Source organism: Chiloscyllium plagiosum, unplaced genomic scaffold (genome assembly GCF_037043375.1).
Source record: "Chiloscyllium plagiosum isolate Xiang-an unplaced genomic scaffold, Cpla_swu_hap1 HiC_scaffold_4, whole genome shotgun sequence".
Taxonomy (NCBI): domain Eukaryota; kingdom Metazoa; phylum Chordata; class Chondrichthyes; order Orectolobiformes; family Hemiscylliidae; genus Chiloscyllium; species Chiloscyllium plagiosum.
Genome location: NW_028270142.1, coordinates 19,105,497 through 19,125,223, shown reverse-complemented (window position 1 = coordinate 19,125,223; position 19,727 = coordinate 19,105,497). Strand labels below are relative to the sequence as shown.

General features: G+C 41.4%; 1 protein-coding gene across 2 annotated transcripts in view; it reads left to right on the top strand.

Moving 5' to 3' along the window:
• Positions 1-5,609: 5,609 nt before the first annotated feature.
• The window catches only part of znf704 (zinc finger protein 704), a 192,380-nt gene continuing 178,262 nt past the window's right edge, over positions 5,610-19,727 (top strand). For both annotated transcript variants that reach the window (XM_087985999.1, XM_043689092.2), the window contains exons 1-2: positions 5,610-6,472; positions 16,305-16,546. In XM_087985999.1, the coding sequence (XP_087842125.1) occupies positions 6,212-6,472; positions 16,305-16,546 (503 nt within the window). In that variant the 5' untranslated portion in view covers positions 5,610-6,211. The remainder of the gene's footprint in view (positions 6,473-16,304; positions 16,547-19,727) is intronic.

Here is a 19,727-nt window from a genome sequence, read left to right as displayed (position 1 = left end):
GTTATCTCATTCTTTCTCATTGTGCAAGGCCCACTCCTTCCAGGTGAAGCATGTGCATACATGCATTTCTTTCAGTTTAGCAAACTGTGCTTGCTGCTCATTTTGTGGTTTCCTTTATTAAATGCAGATTGGGTAATCACTTAGCAGAACACCTCTGTTTAGTTTTTAGGCATGACCCCAAGTTTCCTGTCGCTTGTGATTTTAATTCTCTGCTTGACTCTAATTCTGACCTTATTTGATTAGGCAACAACATTGAGTTCAACCAGTTCAAATCATACCTTCTGTTCCCATTTCTTTCTTGAGGCCAGTTGCTATTTCTGGATGGTAGCTTTTGGTAATGACACTACATTTGCACATTAGCAATCCCACCAGGTGTGGGGAGGCATGGTGGTTCAGTGACTAGCACTGCTGCCTCACTGTGCCAGAGACCCAGGTTTGATTCCAGCCTCGGGTGACTGTCTGTGTTTCGGGTTTCCTCTGAGTGCTCTGGTTTCCTCCCACAATCCAAGGATATGCAGTTTAGGTGAATTGGCCATGCAAAATTGCCCGTAGTGTGTAGGACGTGTAGGCTAGGCGCATTAGTTGGGGTAAATATAGGATAATGTGATAGGACAATGGGTCAGAGTGGGTTGCTCTTCGGAGGGTCAGTGTAGACTTGTTGGGCCAAAGGGCCTGTTTGCATACTGGAGGGATTCTCAAACAGAAACATCTTTTATTTCCTTACTTGTCCCATTCTCAATTTTGTTTAATCCAGCAAAGAACTGCAGATGCTGGAGATCTGAAACAAACAAAAACAGAAATTTCTGGAGAAACTCAGCAGGTTTCACAGCATCTGTGGAATGCAGATAGAGTTAATACTAACTCTGTTTGTTTTTCACAGACCTGCCGAGTTTCTGCAGTTATTTCTGTTTTTTGTTTGTCCCAAATCCTTTTCTGCCTTGCACTATTACCTCTGCTGTTGTTTAATCTCTTTGACCTTTCATCCCATTGGAACATTGCCTTGTATTGTTTTCTTCCCCATCTTTCACGCTCTGCTCCTGTGTTTGCTTTAAACTTGTTTCATCTTTGATTTGATTTATTATTGTCACGTACCAAAATACAATGAGAAGCATTGTTTGCGATCTATCCATATAAATCAGATCATATATATGTACATCAGGGTAATAGAACAGAATGCAGAATGTGGTGTTACAGCTACAAAGAAAGTATAGGGAGAGATCAACTATAATATATGAAAGGTCTCTTCATAAGTCTGATAATTAGTGGGGAAGAAGCTGCTCTTGAATCTGATAGTATGTGTTTCAAACTTTTGGATCTTCTGCATGATGACAAAGGTTGGAAGAGGTGGGAAGCGTCTTTGATTATTTTGGCTGCTTTCCTGAGATAGTGGGAAATGTAGACAGAGTCAATGGAAGGAAGACTCGTTTGCGTAATGGACTGGCTGCATTCATAACTCTCTGTAATTTCTTGTGGTCTTGGGCAGAGCAATTGCCATACCAATTGTGATGCATTGGATTGGATGCTTTTTTATGGTGCATCCATAAAAATTGATAAGATTCACTATGGATGTGCTGAATTTCCTTAACTTTCTGAGTAGGTTATTACAATGCTGGTTTCTTTTTTCTAAAAGCTGTTTTTTTTTCCAAGGATACTATGCTCTTCGTTTTGTCAGAGGGCTAACAAACCATTCTCAGTGCTGATTAGTCTGGTTTGGACCAGACTAAAGGGTATTGAGAGGTCTTTTTGATTTTATGTAAACAGATGAGAATTCAGGCCAAAGTGGTCAAGTTTTAGAAGTGACCTGTATAATGAAAGGGGAGTGGTCAGCTCTCTAGCTGAACTGTTCAGTTCGATCTAGAACTGGTTGGGAGTTCAACAGTAAACTGTATGGAAACAAACTCTCTTTCTGCCCTTCTAACTTCAACCTGTTCCATTTTTTAAAATACTGTTTTTCAAGAGGTTTTGCTTATTGGGACTGTAGTGTATATTTGGAACAGCAAAATTAGGTCTAGTTTAGATAGATTGAGTTCTGTAGGGGCTCTTTATTCAGTTCTTTGTGTTTCATTGTGTAATTTTGTGAATCAATTTCTGTCTGTCTTAAAACTTAGTAATCAACCTAGCTAGCTTACTCTGGGTAATTTTTGCTGTACACTTACTGAAACAAATTGCAAAGTTATTGTCTGGGCTGCCTGCTCAAGAATGTTTTGAGTGGTCTGGCCTAGTCCATAACAAAATAGAGACGTTAGTGTGCTTTCTTGACTGTAGCATCAACATTGGTGGACCAAGACAGGTTGTTGGTGATATTTACTCCTAGGAACTTGAAGCTCAGGATTCTCAGGTCCAATCTCTCTCAGTTATTTACTTCTGTGTCATCACCAGGCACTGATTAATTGTGTTCACCTTCTGCTAGAACTTATTGACCCTGTCCTTAGAATCAAACCCAACTTCAAAATGAACAGGGATCATTTGCAGCAAATTCACCTGATGATAAAGATATCACCTTACCAAATGCATTTTATAGAAATAAATGCCTCAACGCATAAAATACAGAATTTATTAAAATTACTTAACAATAAAAACACAAATGAAACAGCTTTCCAGCATTCAGAAAAAATAGTTGCTACTCAGTATCAGGCTTAGCCACAGTAACTACTAGTTTTCTGTGGTACCAGTACCACAAATAAATTATAGCTGAGATACTAAATATTCAATTATTTTGATTCTTACTCCCTGTCTCCTCCATAACATCTCCTTTAATTATAATGAATTATAAAGCTACATAAACAATTACACTACATTTTTAATTATCCATTAACAGTGATTATAAAACAAATAAATGAACTGAGTAAAGCAAACATTTGTAGCATTTACTAATAACCAGCAGGGATACACAACACTTGTGCTGCATTCACTTCAATTACCAACACCAAATTATGCCTCATGTACACAGTTATTCAACATTATGCAATCCTACGTTAAGCTTTTCTGGATTTAAAAATACCTCTTGTTTTTCACCTCTTGATAGTGCTACTTCATGAGGGACAAGTCCAGGCAGGTGCCTGGTTTATTGCTTAAATCACCATTCCTCACCTAAAGGTCCTTCTTGTCACTTTAATGGTGAAAGCGATAAACATCAGCTCAGCAACATATTGCAGTCTTGCCTTTTTATACAAAGCCACCAGAGAGGTTTCTACAGAGCTACCATAAAATATGATAGTCATGATTTGGAATTGCCAGTGTTGGGACGGGGGAGGACAAATTTAGAAATCACACAGCACCAGGTTATAGTCCAAAAGGTTTATTTGGAGGCACTAGCTTTCAAAGTGCTGCTCCTTCATCAGGTGATTGTGGAGCAGAATCATATAACACAAAATTTATAGCAACAGGATTACAGTGTCATGGAATGTAATATTAAAAAAAATTAGCTTGAGTCTTTCATCTTTTAGAATGATCTCTTTAGTTTTGGTTCCTTCATTTATAAATCCCAGAATGTTTTTAAAGTTACATTCTCAAGATAGCTTTAACAATAGGTGCCATCTCGGCTCAGATAATGAAGTTAAAATCTGCCTGTGTCCCAATGTTAAGTCAAACTGATACTATTTGTAAAGTGGGATTTACAAAATTTTACACGGACTTATGCAGTTTTTGAGCAAAATAAAATGTAATTCTGTAGGTACAAATTCACCCCACAAACTTATGTGTGTGTTAGTGAATTTGTGCATGTGGGTGTGTGTGTCTATGGGGATGTGAGTGTCTGTGTGAGAATGTGTGTATGTGTGAGAGGGTGCATGTGTGGTTGCAAGTGTCGGGGTGTGTGTGAGCGTATGAGGAAGAGTCTGCATTGGTGTGTGGGTCTGTCTGAGTGTGTATGTGTCTGTTTGTGTGTGTGTGTATACAGGTGTGCATGCACTTGTGTGCGTGTGTGTGAGAGTATATAGTGCAGTTCCACCAGTTGGGGGAACACTATAGCGGTCCGGGACATTCAACCTTGGACCTTTGGGTGACTATCCTCCAAGACGGACTTCGGGACAGGCAACAATGCAAAGTGGCCGAGCAGAGGCTGATAGCCAAGTTCGGAACCCATGGGGATGGGCTCAAGTGGGATCTTGGGTTCATGTCACACTATAGGTAGCCCCACTGCAATATAAACTCACACACACACACATACGCACAATCCTACAGACCCACACACCCTTGCAGACCCTCTGTCATACACAAGCTCTCTCTCATATGCTCACACATACACACACACCCTACACTCGCACTCACACACGCACCCTCTCAGATTTATACCCCATTACACTCACACATACACACACTCATTCAAAGACATTCACCCTCCCCCACACACATGTACACATTCACTCAGTCTCTCCTGCACACACACACACACAAGTTTGTGGGGTGAATTTGTACCTGCAGAATTACATTTTATTTTGCTCAAAAATTGTATAAATCCATGTAAAATTCTGTAAATCCCACTTTATAAATAGAATCAGTCTGACCTAACATTGGGACACAGGCAGAATTTAACAAACCTAGATTGCTGTGCAATATATCTTTTTAATTACATGACACTGATCTTTTGCTTTAACTTCTGTATCTTATGATCCAGCCCCATTAGTTATCTGAAGGAGCAGCGCTCCGAAAGCTAGTACTTCCAAATAAACCTGTTGGACTATAACCCGGTGTTTTGTGATTGTTCTTTTTAAAAAAAAGTCCTCAGTTAAATTTTAAGAATATATATTTAATATAATAACTCAAAATTTTGGAAGGTACAGGAGCTAAATGGAATCCGCATGTGTTAAAAACATTGTAAAGTGAAAGTATTCGCCAGCAACAACAGCCAGCAGTAGGCTGACCTTCTGCGCTGAGTTAGATCCTAAATTCAACAACTTCTTGGACAATATCCCAAAAAGTATTTTATTCCCTCATTTTTTTGCTGGAATATGGTCATATATGTAACAAGAACTAGCTGGCAACTCGCTAAAAGAGCATTTGTCTTCTTTGAGGGAGAACAATGAATTTTGGCAGCATATGCCAAACATGGGAGTATCAAGGCCCAATCAATTTTCAGCAGACACACAAACGTGTTTATTACAAGTGGTCATTGTCTAATGGTCAAGTTCAGGGACTCGTTTGTTCTTTGAGCACCCCCACCCACGGGTGTCGAGACCGAATACACCAGCCCCTAGCACCAGTCTGATATCCGGGCGGTGCATATGCCCTACTGTATCCTCTACATAGCGTGGTGGAGGAGGTCTATGTGTGGCTTTGACAGCTCCGTGCATTGAGTTAGTGCTGGAGGAGTGCCCTGCTGCAGCCAATGGGTTGGGGCACCACCTGGAGCTGCACATGTTTACACAGAGGGGGCGGAGAGCGTTCATTCCGCCGGTACACAGAGGAAATCTCAGCGAAAGCATGGAAACACTGACAACAGAGTACGGATCGGGCGCCCAGTCTCAGAAAGAGGCAAGGCGTTGCTGAGAGGACTGTACAACGGAAAAAAAAAAACCCTAATCCAAAAGTGGATGCATCATGTTCAATAATGTCCAGATGAGCCACATTTTAGTGTACGGTAGTGAGTATTTATTTTAACCTGTTGAATGTTCAAGCGGCCACTAAATTATATGGGAACGGGATAAAAAAAGTCAAAAATCACACAACACCAGGTTATAGTCCAACAGGTTTAACTGGAAGCACTAATTGTTGGACTATAAGCTGGTGTTGTGTGATTTTTAACTTTGTACACCCCAGTCCAACACCGGCATCTCCACATCATTAAACAAAACGTCAGCTCATTTGTGAGAAAGAAAGTGTTTGAATTCAAGAAACCAAACGATTTCCTAACTTTTCAATTGTTTACTCAAATTATTATTTTGAGATCTTGATATTTATTCGGGATGACTGTCATTCATGAATGTTCATTTATCTCATATGCGTCTTTGAAAGTAATGAACAGGGCAGTCATTCCAGTGTCTTTGCAGAAATCCACTCCTAATCTTACAAGTTGCAATGTCAGCTTTGCGAAGGCTATGAAAACAAACAACTGCTCTGAACGCCGGGCGGTGTGAGGCTTGATTGTTTTTTTTAAGATATATGTAACAATTTCATTCGTTATTTTACAATTGCATCGGATTACTTAAAATAGAAACAAGCCAAATATATAATATATATATATATTATATAAAGGGGGGCGAAAAAGCTCGCGATGCAAGCCCGCCGTTCTGCAAAGAGGTCGATTTTGGGCAGCCGGGTCTGTGCTCCGAGTCCGGCCGGGGATGGGCAACTCGTTCCCGGTGTGATCCAGGCGCTGAAATGCCAAAGCAGCGAGTCCGGGGGGCGGTGCAACTTCTACACGGTGATGCTGGAGGATGGCAGCCTGAGGGAATACCCGGAGGAGGAGATTGTGGTGGTGGGACCCGGCTTCCATAACCACGGCAGCAAAGTGCAGCTGAAATGCAGGGAAAAGGTGTGTATGTCACTTGACGTGAACTGTGTGTGTGTGTGCGCTCGCCCGCCTCTGCATGCTAACGCTGCCACATCACTCACGGGAGCAGCAACACTTTACAACCCCCCCTTTCTATTAAGATGCAGTCCAACCCGATTGAGTCAATCCGTTCACTGCTCCCTGGGCATCTGAGAGGCTCCAGGCTTCCCCCCTTGACACGAGAGATAAATGACAATAAATCATTCAAATTCAGGAGGGCGGATCATTCATTCTGACCCTGTGTGGACAGATTAAATCGCTGAGCCAGCACAGGTCTGTGTGAATTAGTGATAGCTGGACTCGAATCCTAACCTGGCCGCTGTAGGTTTTCCTGTACTTTTTGTCCTCGACAAGGGATACCGAGTCAGAGTGACCCCTTTGGTGAAACGTGAAGACTTGGAATTTCATGCAGGGATGGTCATTTTGTCCGAGTCAGGACGTAGATGTGAAAGTGCAGAAATCTCTTTCTGATGTACACTGAAGTCTTCAGACTGAGCGCAGTCGCTCAGCTCCACGCACACATCAGAGAAAAAAAAAACAGGAAGATAAATAAATACCCATCGGAAATCCCAGAAAAATTCGCGCCAAAATGCTGTGATCGGAGATCTCTCGCTCTTAGCAACCTGGGTTTTTTGTAGGGCAGCTGCAGTGTGTGGAGTGCTTGTTTACTGTGCTGTAATTAAATGCTGACATCAATCAATCCTGGGGGGGGGGGGGGGGGGGTTGAATGAAACACAAGCATCGTCAGGTGGGGCTGCGTTGTACCTTCTACAAGCGTGCCCCCAACCTTGAAGAATGAGGGGGGCAGGGCTTGGCAATTGTAAATAATTGAATATGTAATACCCAGCATTTCTGGTCCTTTTTGGTCCGGACGCACCACAAGGGATATTGCCCTTGGGACTCCACCTCCCTCCTCTGTTGTTCGTTTATACTCCGTGGAGCTCTGTGGTTAAAATGCACACTGTAACAATCAAAGAATATGTTTGCTTAATCACAAAAGAGAAATATTTCCACAGGAAAATATAATAAAAATAGCACCTACGGAATTGAGCAATTGTAAAGGCTGCCAGTTTCGATCAATGTTAATGCCGGGGTTGATAGTGTTTCCAGATGCATTGGCATAGAAGTCTGCATTTGGGACAAAGTTAGATGTCTTATTAAAGTTACTGTTGGCCTCACTGTAAACATTGAAGACCTTTGAGATCCATTGCTTTCCTGTTTCCTTTTTAATAATGTTTGACGCCAACATTTTAATAGTTTATTACTTATTAGTTTATAATATTTAAGAATATTGCATGCAGTTTGGATTTAGTATTCTAGAACTAGAATCTTAACATTTCTGGTTATAAATTATGTTAACATGAAGGTGAAGGACTAACCAAAGGTATCAAAACTAAATCCTCCAATTATGAACTCCCCCTGCAGCACTAAAGTGTATTTGGGAACATGTGCCAAAATTAGGAAAGTTGTACTATCAGCTTAACATACTTGAAATCACAGCTCTTAACCACTGTCCTAGCTGTCTTCATTATTATTCCTGGGTATACACAGCAAATTATACCCACTGGAGGCAGTAGGTCAAGAGAGGGGAGTGACTCCAGATTTCATGAAGGCCCAGGTCTAACAAAACATGGAAACCTCCTGCTGATGACCACTTACATCCTCCATCTGATGAACTGTTGATTCTCCTCTATTTTGATTACAACTTTTAAATAGCACTGAATTACAACTTTTAAATAGCAGCAAAGTAGCAGAGTGGGAGATGTCAATGACCAACACCATGACTGCTTTGTAGCACCAATGCTGACTGAGTCCTTCAGCATAAAGGTAGCATGCTATTGGATTATTATCAGGCTGGGTCTACTGCAGGTAGCAAGTGAACCAACATAAGGGAAAATCTGCTTGAGCTGATCCTCACCAGTGTACCTGTTGCAAGTATATCTGCCAATAACAATATTGATAGGAGTGATCAACATACCTTGTGGCGTTGAAATCCTGTCTTCTCACTGCAGACATGTTCTCTGGCATTACCATTGTACTAAATGTGATGGATTCATAACAATTGAATAGCTTTACAGGGCATTCATATGCAATAAGGACTGGCAAAATTATAATTCATTTTATTTATAATCTCATGCCTTGACAGGCCATTCAATCTTATCATTCCTATCAAACAATGGATCAACCTTTGTTCAGTGAGGAGCAGCATGGAAGAGAAAATGAGGTGTCAACCTGATGAATCTAATATACTGGTTTATAAGCATGCTCAACATGGAATTTGCATACTGTAGGCACAGCCAAGCTACCCTGCAACAAAGAAATCAGATGTAAGTTCTACAACTCTGCTACGTCAGTCATTGATGGTAGTGGGGAATTAAACAATTAAATGAAGAGGATGAACCATAAACAATCATATTCTCACTGATGAGAAACTCAGCAGATCAGTGTAAAAATATAAGTTTGGAATTATCTTTAGCTAGAAATGTTGAGTGTAGAAATGTGATGAGGTCCCATCATCACAAAAGCTAGATTTCAATTCAATTCAATTCATTCTGCATATGTCAGAAAATGGCTGAGCTCCCGGAATTCAGAACCCCAATGTCCAGACAGTATTTCAGAATGTTTCTGTTCAAGCACTAGCTGAGCCTTTTGCAAAGCAGCTCCAGCACAGCCAGTGGTTTATTCCTGACAACTTGGAAATGTTCTCTATTCAAAAGAACAGGGCAGATCCAGTTCAGCCTAATTTAAATGGTTTTATTCTCAATGATCAGCAGATTAATGGATGATGTAATTGACAGTGCTATCAAGTGTCATGCAGTAATGACCTGCTCACTGGTGTTCAGTTTGAGTTCCATGAGGACCACTTGGCTGCTGACCTCATTACAACCTTGGTGCAAGTCTGAACAAAAGAGTTTGACTGTGCCGGTGAATTGTGTATGACTGCATTTGACATTATAGCAGCATTTGGCCAAGTATGGCATCAAGAAGCTTTCACAAAATTGAAGTCCATAAGAATCCAGGAGAAACCTCTTCTCTGGTTGGAGTCGTACCTGACAGAAGGGAAGATGTTTGTGTGAGTTGGAAGTCAGTCATCACAATCCTCAGCCTAACTAACCTCAACTGTTTCAACAATGCCTGAAGAGGTGATGTTTGTACTATTTTCTGTTATTTGCAGAAACTCAAATACTGAAGCAGCCTTCTGGCATTTAACAAGACCTGGACAACATCCAGGCTAGGGTTGATGGTGTCAAGTGACATGTGTACCACACTACTTAAATTAGATTCCCAACAGTGTGGAAACAGGCCCTTCAGCCCAACCAGTCCACACCGACCCTCCAAAGAGTAACCCAGCCAGACCCATTTCTCTCTGACTAATGCAGCTAACACTATGGGCAATTTGCCATGGCCAATTCACCTGACCTGCACATCTTTGGACTGTGGGAGGAAACCGGAGCACCCGGAGGAAACCCATGCAGACATAGGGAGAATGTGCAAACTCCACATGACGCCCGAGGCTGGAATCGAACCTGGGACCCTGGTGCTGTGAGGCAGCAGTGCTAGCCACTGAGCCACCGTGCTGCCCTTTCGCCTGGCCATGACCATTTACTGAAGGACAGAATCTTCCATTCATATTCATTACATTAACCTTTGTCAAGTCTCTGGCCATCAACATCCTGGGGGAGTCATCATTGACCAGAAACTTAACTTGGTCACCCATAAACATACATGTAGATTACAGAAGCAGGTCAGAGGCTGAATATTTTGCAGCAAGTAACTTGTCTTCTGACTCCCTGAGTCCTGTCTATCATCTACAAAGGCATATGTTTACAGTGAGAATAGAAAGATTTAAAAGGGTCCTGAGGGGCTACATTTTCACTCAGATGATGAGTCGTTTGTGGAACGAACTGCCAGAGGTAGTGATAGATGCAGGTACAGTTACAGTTACAAAGTTTAAACAGCATTTGGATAGGTACATGGATAGGAAAGATATGTGCCAAACACAGGCAAGTGGGACTAGTTTAGTTTGGGAAATTTTGTAGTCTTGACGAGTTGGCCTGAAGGGTCTGTTTCCATGCTGTATAACTCTATGACACTAAATCACACAGATTGCAGCATTTCAAGAAGGTGACTGACCACTACCTTCTCAAAGTCAGTAGTGAAGAGCAATAAATACTGGCAGCAATGTCCAATTCCTGATTGATTTAAAGAAATAATTTAGTATCCCCATGTATATTTTGTTCTCATCTTTTCTTCCATTTTGTGTTATCTTTATAACTGGCATGTACCCTTGAATATCAGCGTAATGATCATGACTTGTACTGAAAAGCTGCTGTGAAAATTAATAATTGTGCTTTGATATGGTGCAATAACAGAGACCTAAAGCTTCAATATCTTGTGGTATTTATTGTTAGTCTGGAGGATTTGGACTTATGATTCTACATGGTGTACTGTTGTTCCAGCTCAAAAGGCCTGCTAGAGAAGGGAGGGTAAAGAGAAGGAAGATTTGGCCCAGTTTCCTCTGGCACAACATTTATAGGGCGTGTAGAGTGTAGAACAACACTGCTGCAAACTCAGCAGTAAATCTTCAGGCTGTATGCTTAGTTGGGCAAGGTGTTTTGCAGAGAGAAGAATTAATTCATTTAAAAAATGCCTGGAATCATTCTGAGTTTAATCTCTGACTGAAAGATTGATCCTGTAACTTGTATAATCGCAAGCACATTGTATTATCTACAGTGCTTGTATTGTTGACTTGCTCACCAACTTTGTAATGTTTAATTAAGTTGTTAAACATAAATGTGCTGCTCATTTCGTAGGGTTTTAGAAGAACTTCAACAGTGCATTTTTAATGCTTGATGAAGGGCTTATGCCCGAAACGTCGATTCTCCTGTTCCTCGGATGCTGCCTGACTTGCTGTGCTTTTCCAGCAACACACTCTTGATTCTGATCTCCAGCATCTGCAGTCCTCACTTTCACCTGGTGCATTTTTAATGCCAGGCTACACTGGATAAAAACGAAAATGATGAAATACTCTGATAGCATTTGTGGAGAAAGACAGTCAATGTGTTGAGTTGAATGTGTTTTTTTTTCAGGAGAATGATTTGATTTCAAATTTTGAGCATCCACAGTATATTGCTTCTTTTACAGAATATGAGAACCCCTTTTAGCTCTTTAAAGTCAGAATTGAGAAGATTACTTAAATTTGACAACTAAGTTAAAAAGTTTCATTGCTTTCATTCACTTCATGCCACACATGTCATTAAAGCCAGTCCCGCCCTGCGCCTGCCAAAATGGGCTTGTAAAAATTTTGCACATTGCATTATTTTTAAGCCCCATCCACCTTCCGCGTGGTGAACAATGGAGTTAGTGTTTTCTCTGCTTGAAATGCAGGTCTAAGGGACTATTGTCTCCTGTGACTCTCGATCCAGTGCTATACAGGCTACCTCACAGAGAATCTGAAACTACATCCTTCTGTTCGTCAAACCGGACTGCCTGTTTCTGTTGGCAAATATGTTACACAAATGTACCTTTAACACCGCATCACATCTCTATGAATGCACTTGAATGCTGTTGTGGGAATGAATGCTGTTAGATGGGAATGAAATCAAATCATTTTATCTTAATGTCACCCTTTGGTTTCATGACAGATATGAATAATTTATGTGGTTTATAAAGTTTTATGATTCCCTCTTCCAGAATTGCAGGCCCTGTTGAAGAACTAACTTGTTTACAACCTGGTTTTGCTTACATTAGATAGTTTATTGAAATAAGTGTAAACCTTAACATTTTTTAAGCTTTGATAGAAGATTATTGTTTAATTCTCACCCATGACCTTCTGAGGTATACAGAGGTTGGCAGATTTTAGCCTTACGTAACTCCAAGCTTGTTTGAGTCGCATTGACCATACTCTCCATCAAATCTTTCCCGTTATTTGCAGAAACTCATCCTGAAAGCTTCCCCCACCTCCTGTGGAATGTGTTGGTTGCAAGTTAGTTAACAATACAGCTGCCTCCTTTAGTGTTTGATTCTCTAAAAAATTAGGTTGCATGAATCTCTTTCTTTAGATCTGACTGTAAGTCCATAGTTGCTTATCTGGTTCTCAATCTAATTCCCTCACATTTATCTACAGTGAAAAGTTTGATTCATAAAACTGAATGGATATTCTAGGACATGTGAATCATGAACTCGATATTCGCAACAACTATCATGTTGGATGATCTCAACTTTGTGATATTTTGCCTGTTAAATCTACAATTTGAGGGAGCACTGTGGGGATTCAGGTGGATTACACCCCTTCTGGTCCTATGATCTTTCTCTTGTTATGGACTAACCATTTCTGCAAGAGAGATGCGAAATGACAGTGATTGTGTTCTCAGTCTGATTGGGTGATCTGCCTGAACTGCTGTAGTTTTGCAGTGTGTAGAGTTGCGTACGTGGCTCGCATGCTTTGTAAGATACAGTGTGAGACTGCTATGGGACAAGTTCTGAGTGTTGGGTAAGCGACAGGATTGTTGTACATTGTGCAGTGTGGTTTTGAAATGCGACGTGTGCATACATTTATACACTTTGACCTCCTGAGTAGGGAGTACAGTACATTCTTTCAGCCCTGCTGCTAGGTCTATGGTGCTACACTCTGGGCATTGACCATACTCTCTGTCAAATCTTTCCCATTATTTGCAGAAACTCATTCTCGAAGGCTTCCTCCACTTCTGTGGAATAAGTTGGTTGCAAGTTAGTTAACAATACAGCTACCTTCCTTAGTGTTTGATTCTTTGAAAATTAGGTTGCATGAATCTCTTTCTTTAGATCTGGCTGTGAGTGCATTGTGGATGCACACTGACATCCTGTGTTGCAGCCAGCTTATCTGACAACCTTCAACTCTTCTTCCTTCCTCCAAAAAGTACAACAGTGCTACTAATGTGGATATGAGAACAATATCTTCCAAACCCACAACTATTGCCAACTAGAAGGACACGGGCAGCAGATATAGGGGAACATCACTACATGCAAGTTTCCTCCAAGCCGCTCACCATCCTGACTTGGAAAGATATCGCCATTCCATCGCTGTTGCTGGGTCAACATCATGGAATTCCCTACCTGACATATTATAGGTCCGCTTACAGCACCGGGATGGTAGGGGTTCAAGGAGGCAGCTCACCACCACCTTCTCAAGGGCAACAAGGGATGGGCAATAAATGCCGGCCAGCTCATGTTGCCCACATCCTACAAGTAAATAAAAAAGTTGTCAAGGTTCTAATCAGAAACATAAAAAATGGATAAACGAAAAGGCATATCAGTGGGCTGAAACTGTTCATGCCAACATTTTGTAAAGTTTTTTAAATCTGCATCTCTAAACAGCACTAGCTGAACTATTAGTACGAATGGTTAAACCCCACTCTCTGCAACTGGATCCTCAGTTTCCTCACCCACAGGCCGCAATCATAAAGATCGGGGACAATATTTCATCCTCACTAACACTCAACACTGGAGCCCCCCAGGGGTGCATACTCAGCCCCCTACTGTACTCACTGTATACCCGTGACTGCGTTGCCAAATACCAGATGAATACTATTTACAAGTTTGCTGATGACACCACCATAGTCGGTCGAATCTCAGATGGCGACTACAGACGGAAGGTGGAAGACCTGGAAAAATGGTGCTCTGAGAACAACCTAGCTCTCAACGCCAGCAAAACCAAGGAACTCATTATTGACTTTCGGCTGGATGTTACTCATGCCCCCCCCCCTCCTTCACATTAACAGCACAGAGGTGGAACAAGTGGAGAGTGTCAAGCTCCTGGGAGTGGTCATCCACAGCAAGCTTTCTTGGTCTCTTCATGTGGACGCACTGGTTACAAAGGCCCAACAATTTCTGTCCTTCCTCAGGCAGCTGGGAAAATTTGGCATGACGGCAAATACTCTTGCCAACCTTTATAGGTGCGCCATCGAGACCATTCTGTCTGGATGTATCACTACCTGATTTTGGTAACTGTACCATTCAAGATTGGAGACGGCTATAGAGAGTGGCCCAGACAATCACAAAGGCCAACCTCTCATCTATAGAATCAATCTACCAGGCCCGCTGTCAGGAAAGGCTATGTGATCTGCCTGTATTGCTCGCAAGACAAAGCTTTTCACTGTGCTTCAGTACATGTGGCAATAAATTCAATTCAATTCAATTTAATTCGATTCAATTCAATCTGCACTGCATACTGGCAGGTTGGAGGAACAGTTATTGTTTTAATGGTGTTCCAGATTTAATTATATGTATCTGATGGAAAATAGATAGGTGCTTCATGGACTAATGAAAGATCAGATCGTAACACTGGATATAGTGTAAAGTGATTATTAGTGTTACAGTTCTTTGCTGGTTTTTCTGTTTGCCGTTGATTACTTGACATAACTGATTTGAAAATCTACCCTTCTGACTTTTACTTCACATAGTGTTGGAGGAGGTTTTTCTGTATATTTCATCTTACCATCCTTTTTTTAAAGATTGACATGTACGCACATTTCTTCCAATAATCCATAGTAAGATTCTTCTCTTGAATAAATTTGCTTAAAATTAATTAACAACAGAGAGGTTTGCCACTGAAAGTGCAATTGAAAGAAGGTGAGAGCACACATGCAAATCTATTGTAGCAGGATACATTTACAGCAAAAGATTGGAGTTGGCTGCAGAGTTCATTGTCAATGAATGCTATGTAAGTTTAAGATAGAACATAGAACATAGAAAAATACAGCGCAGTACAGGCCCTTTGGCCCTCGATGTTGCACCGATCCAAGCCCACCTAACCTACACTAGCTCACTATCCTCCATATGCCTATCCAATGCCCGTTTAAATGCCCATAAAGAGGGAGAGTCCACCACTGCTACTGGCAGGGCATTCCATGAACTCACGACTCGCTGAGTAAAGAATCTACCCCTAACATCTGTCCTTTACCTACCACCCCTTAATTTAAAGCTATGCCCCCTCATAATAGCTGACTCCATACATGGAAAAAGGTTCTCATGGTCAACCCTATCTAAACCCCTAATCATCTTATACATCTCTATCAAGTCACCCCTAAACCTTCTTTTCTCCAATGAAAACAGCCCCAAGTGCCTCAGCCTTTCCTCATACGATCTTCCTACCATACCAGGCAACATCCTGGTAAACCTCCTCTGCACCCGTTCCAGTGCCTCCACATCCTTCCTATAGTATGGCGACCAAAACTGCACACAATACTCCAGATGCGGCCGCACCAGAGTCTTATACAACTGCAAGAGTCTTATACAACTGCATATTCAAGATGAAAGCATATTCAAGAGAATGTTTCTGATCTATCCTTAATCTGTTTCGGTGAACAAAGGAAAGAATAGATATTTGCATTTATTATTTTACTAATTAAAATTAATGAATATTCCAAGGAGCACTTTGAATTCCCTATTCTGCCTGTGAGAAACATTGTCAATTGAGGACAGCTGGTCAGGATTATGTATTGAATTTTCAAGAACTGTGATCACCTGTTACTTCAGATATATCAAAAGATTTGATCCGTGATAGAATGCATTGCAAGTGGGCAGCAGGAAAATGGGTCTTTTGTTATCTTTATTAATATATTCAGTATGCCAATGTTCACATCAAATGCCAGGAAGAAGTTTGGAATTAAAATTCACTGCTATTGTTCATCAATATTAGATGAGATAAAATAGTGTTAGAGCTTAACAAACCAAATCTATATGCCGCATCCTTTATGGTATATCCTCAGAGATAGGTGGATGAACATGCATTTAAATAGTTCAATGAACTGGATGTTGTGCATTGTTCCTGCAGCTGAATTGCAATGGTCGAGATACATCATCAGTTGTGTCATTGCAAGATCAAAACCATACTGAAAACCACCAGAAGGTGTTGGAACAGCAGCTACCCCTAGTGAGGAAGATTGAAGCTATGAAAATACTGGAAACTAAAAAGATCAGCTGGATTCAGGATCATGAGAAGGATCACATGCGTCCTGTTGTTTCAGATCAGAAAAGAAAAGTTGTTTCTTCAAACATCGATGTGCCACGTACCAGGTAGGAGAGTCATCCTTTTAAAATAAGCAGCACATTAGATCATGTTTTTCCTCAGTGTAGTAGCCTTTACTTTTAATGCAGACAAACAGAACATGCTGGACAACACACAGCAGGTCAGGCAGCATCTATGGAGAGAGAAATAGAGGTTGTGTTTCAGGTCAGTTATGTTTCATCACATTTATGGTTAGGCAGGAAGGTAGAGTGTACACGCAGTAGCAAAACCTTGGGTCAGCGATGGCAAAAGTTGGAAGTCTAGAAACAGAAGTTGAGCAATGGATTGGTTCTGGTTAAAGCAATTGGGAGAAATGCAATTCAATGTTATGCGATTGAAAATTATTACAAAGTACAAGACAGTTGTAGCTGAGGGGAATCAGATCTGTGGAAGATATACCTTCTCAGGAGCAGATAAAAAGGAAGATGAGGCTGGAGGTTTTCTCTTGCATTTGGGAAGCTGGCTGAGGCTGAAAATGGATCAGAGTTACAATACAAGAAAATAGCTGAAAATTAAAAAACGTTACTTTTAAATGAGTAGCTATTAAGAGTTCACTACACAACACAAGCAAAAGGGAAATAAACTCAAGTCAATAATGTAAAACAAAGAACTGCAGATGCTAGAGATCTGAAACAAAAACTAAAATCGTTGGAGAAACTCAGCAGGTCTGGCAGCATCTGTGCAGCGAAAGCAGAGTTAACGTTTTGAGTCCGGTGATGCTTCAAGTCAAGACCAAGCAAGGTAACGTAAAATAAAGACATGGCAAGATAGCACGATTGTGTGGAATGTAACATGGGGGAAGGTTGTAGATGCTACCTTACGTATCCACATGTATTCTTCTGTTCTATGACAATTCAATAGGTGTCCATGATAACCAGATCCAGAGACCCAGGTAATGTTCTGGGGACCCAGGTATGAATTCTGCCAGGGCTGAAAGCAGAATTTGAATTCAATTAAAAAAAAAATCTGGAATGAAGAGGCTAATGATGGCCATGAGTGCACTGTCGATTGTTGGGAAAGCCCATCTGGTTCAGGAAGGTCCTGTTTGGAATGAAATTGCCATCCCTACCTGCTCTAGCCTACATGTGACTTCAGACCCACAGCAATGTGATTGACTCTTAACTGCGTTCTGGAATGGGCAATAAATGCTGGCCAAGCGAGCGATATCCATCAATGAATAAAACAACATGTGCACGATGTGTCATCAGCTGCCGAACCTTGAGCTCCAGGACAAGCTTGGAACTTGATTGGCAGCTGGTGGCACTGTGGCATAATGGAAGGTCAGGAGCTTTGTGGGTAGCACATAAAGAACTATGGTCACACCAAAGATTAGAGCAAGAAGGCAGAGAAAGAAAAGGTGACTGCCAAACAATTCAAGAATACTAGAAGTCAATAGACAATAGGTGCAGGAGTAGGCCATTCAGCCCTTCAAGCCTGCACCGCCATTCAATACGATTATGGCTGATCATTCCTAATCAATATCCTGTTCCTGCCTTATCTCCATAACCCTTGATTCCCTCTGGGGCAGAGCATTCCACACAGCCACCACTCTCTGGGTGAAGAAGTTTCTCCACATCTCTGTCCTAAATGGTCTACCCCGTATTTTTAAGCTGTGTCCTCTGGTTCGGCACTCACCCATCAGCGGAAACATGTTTCCTGCTGCCAGAGTGTCCAATCCTTTCATAATCTTATACGTTTCAATCAGATCCCCTCTCAGTCTTCTAAACTCAAGGGTATACAAGCTCAGTCGCTTCAGTCTTTCAGTGTAAGGTAATCCCGCCATTTCAGGAATTGACCTCGTGAACCTTCACTGCACTCCCTCAATAGCCAGAATGTCTTTTCTCAAATTTGGAGACCAGAACTGCACACAGTACTCCAGGTGTGGTCTCACCAGGGCCCTGTACAGCTGCAGAAGCACCTCTTTGCTTCTATACTCAATTCCTCTTGTTATGAAGGCCAGCATGCGATTAGCCTTCTTCACTTCCTGCTGTACCTGCATGCTTGCCTTCATTGACTGGTGTACAAGAACACCCAGATCTCTCTGTACTGCCCCCTTTACCTAAATTGATTCCATTGAGGTAGTAATCTGCCTTCCTGTTCTTGCCACCAAAGTGGATAACCATACATTTATCCACATTAAACTGCATCTGCCATGCATCTGCCCACTCACCTAACTTGTCCAGGTCACCCTGTAATCTCCTAACATCCTCATCACATTTCACCCTGCCACCCAGCTTTGTATCATCAGCAAATTTGCTAATGTTATTGCTGATACCATCTTCTATATCATTAACATATATTGTAAAAAGCTGCGGTCCCAGCACGGATCCCTGCGGTACCCCACTGGTCACTGCCTGCCATTCCGAAATGGAGCCGTTTATCACTACCCTTTGTTTCCTATTAGCCAACCAATTTTCAATCCAATCTAGTACTTTGCCCCCAGTACCATGCGCCCTAATTTTACTCACTAACCTCCTGTGTGGAACTTTATCAAAAGCTTTCTGAAAGTCCAGGTACACTACATCTACTGGATCTCCCTCGTCCAACTTCAGAGTTACATCCTCAAAAAATTCAAGAAGATTAGTCAAGCATGATTTCCCCTTCATAAATCCATGCTGACTCTGTCCTATCCTGTTACTACTATCCAGATGTGCCGTAATTTCATCCTTTATAATAGAATCCAGCATCTTTCCTACCCCTCATGGAGTCCTCTTCACTAATTGGTTTTCTGTTTCGGATGTTGTTGAGGGCATTGATTCCTTGGAGGAGAGAGGACAGAGCTATTGTTCACCAACACTAGATAAGATAAAATAGTGGTAGAGCTTAAGAAACCAAATCTGTTTGCAACATCCTCTATGGTATATCCTCAGAGTTAGGTGGATTAATATGCATTTGATTGATTCTGTAAATAGGATGTTGTGCATTATTCCTGCAGTTGAATTGCAATGTCTTTGTGGCACCACAGGTAACTCTGCTGTCTGGGAGAGGAGGAAGAAGGAGGAAAGATCATTAGTTGGGAGTATAGGAGAGGGCTGACAGTTGTTCCTGTGATCTTAGATTTTCTCAAGTATGGTATGTTGCCTCCTGGTGAAGAGTTACAGAGCAGTGACAGCAACATTTTCTGGGGAAGGGTGAAAACCCTCCCAAATCGTTCACATTGATACCAAAAATTTAGGACCTTGTTCAATT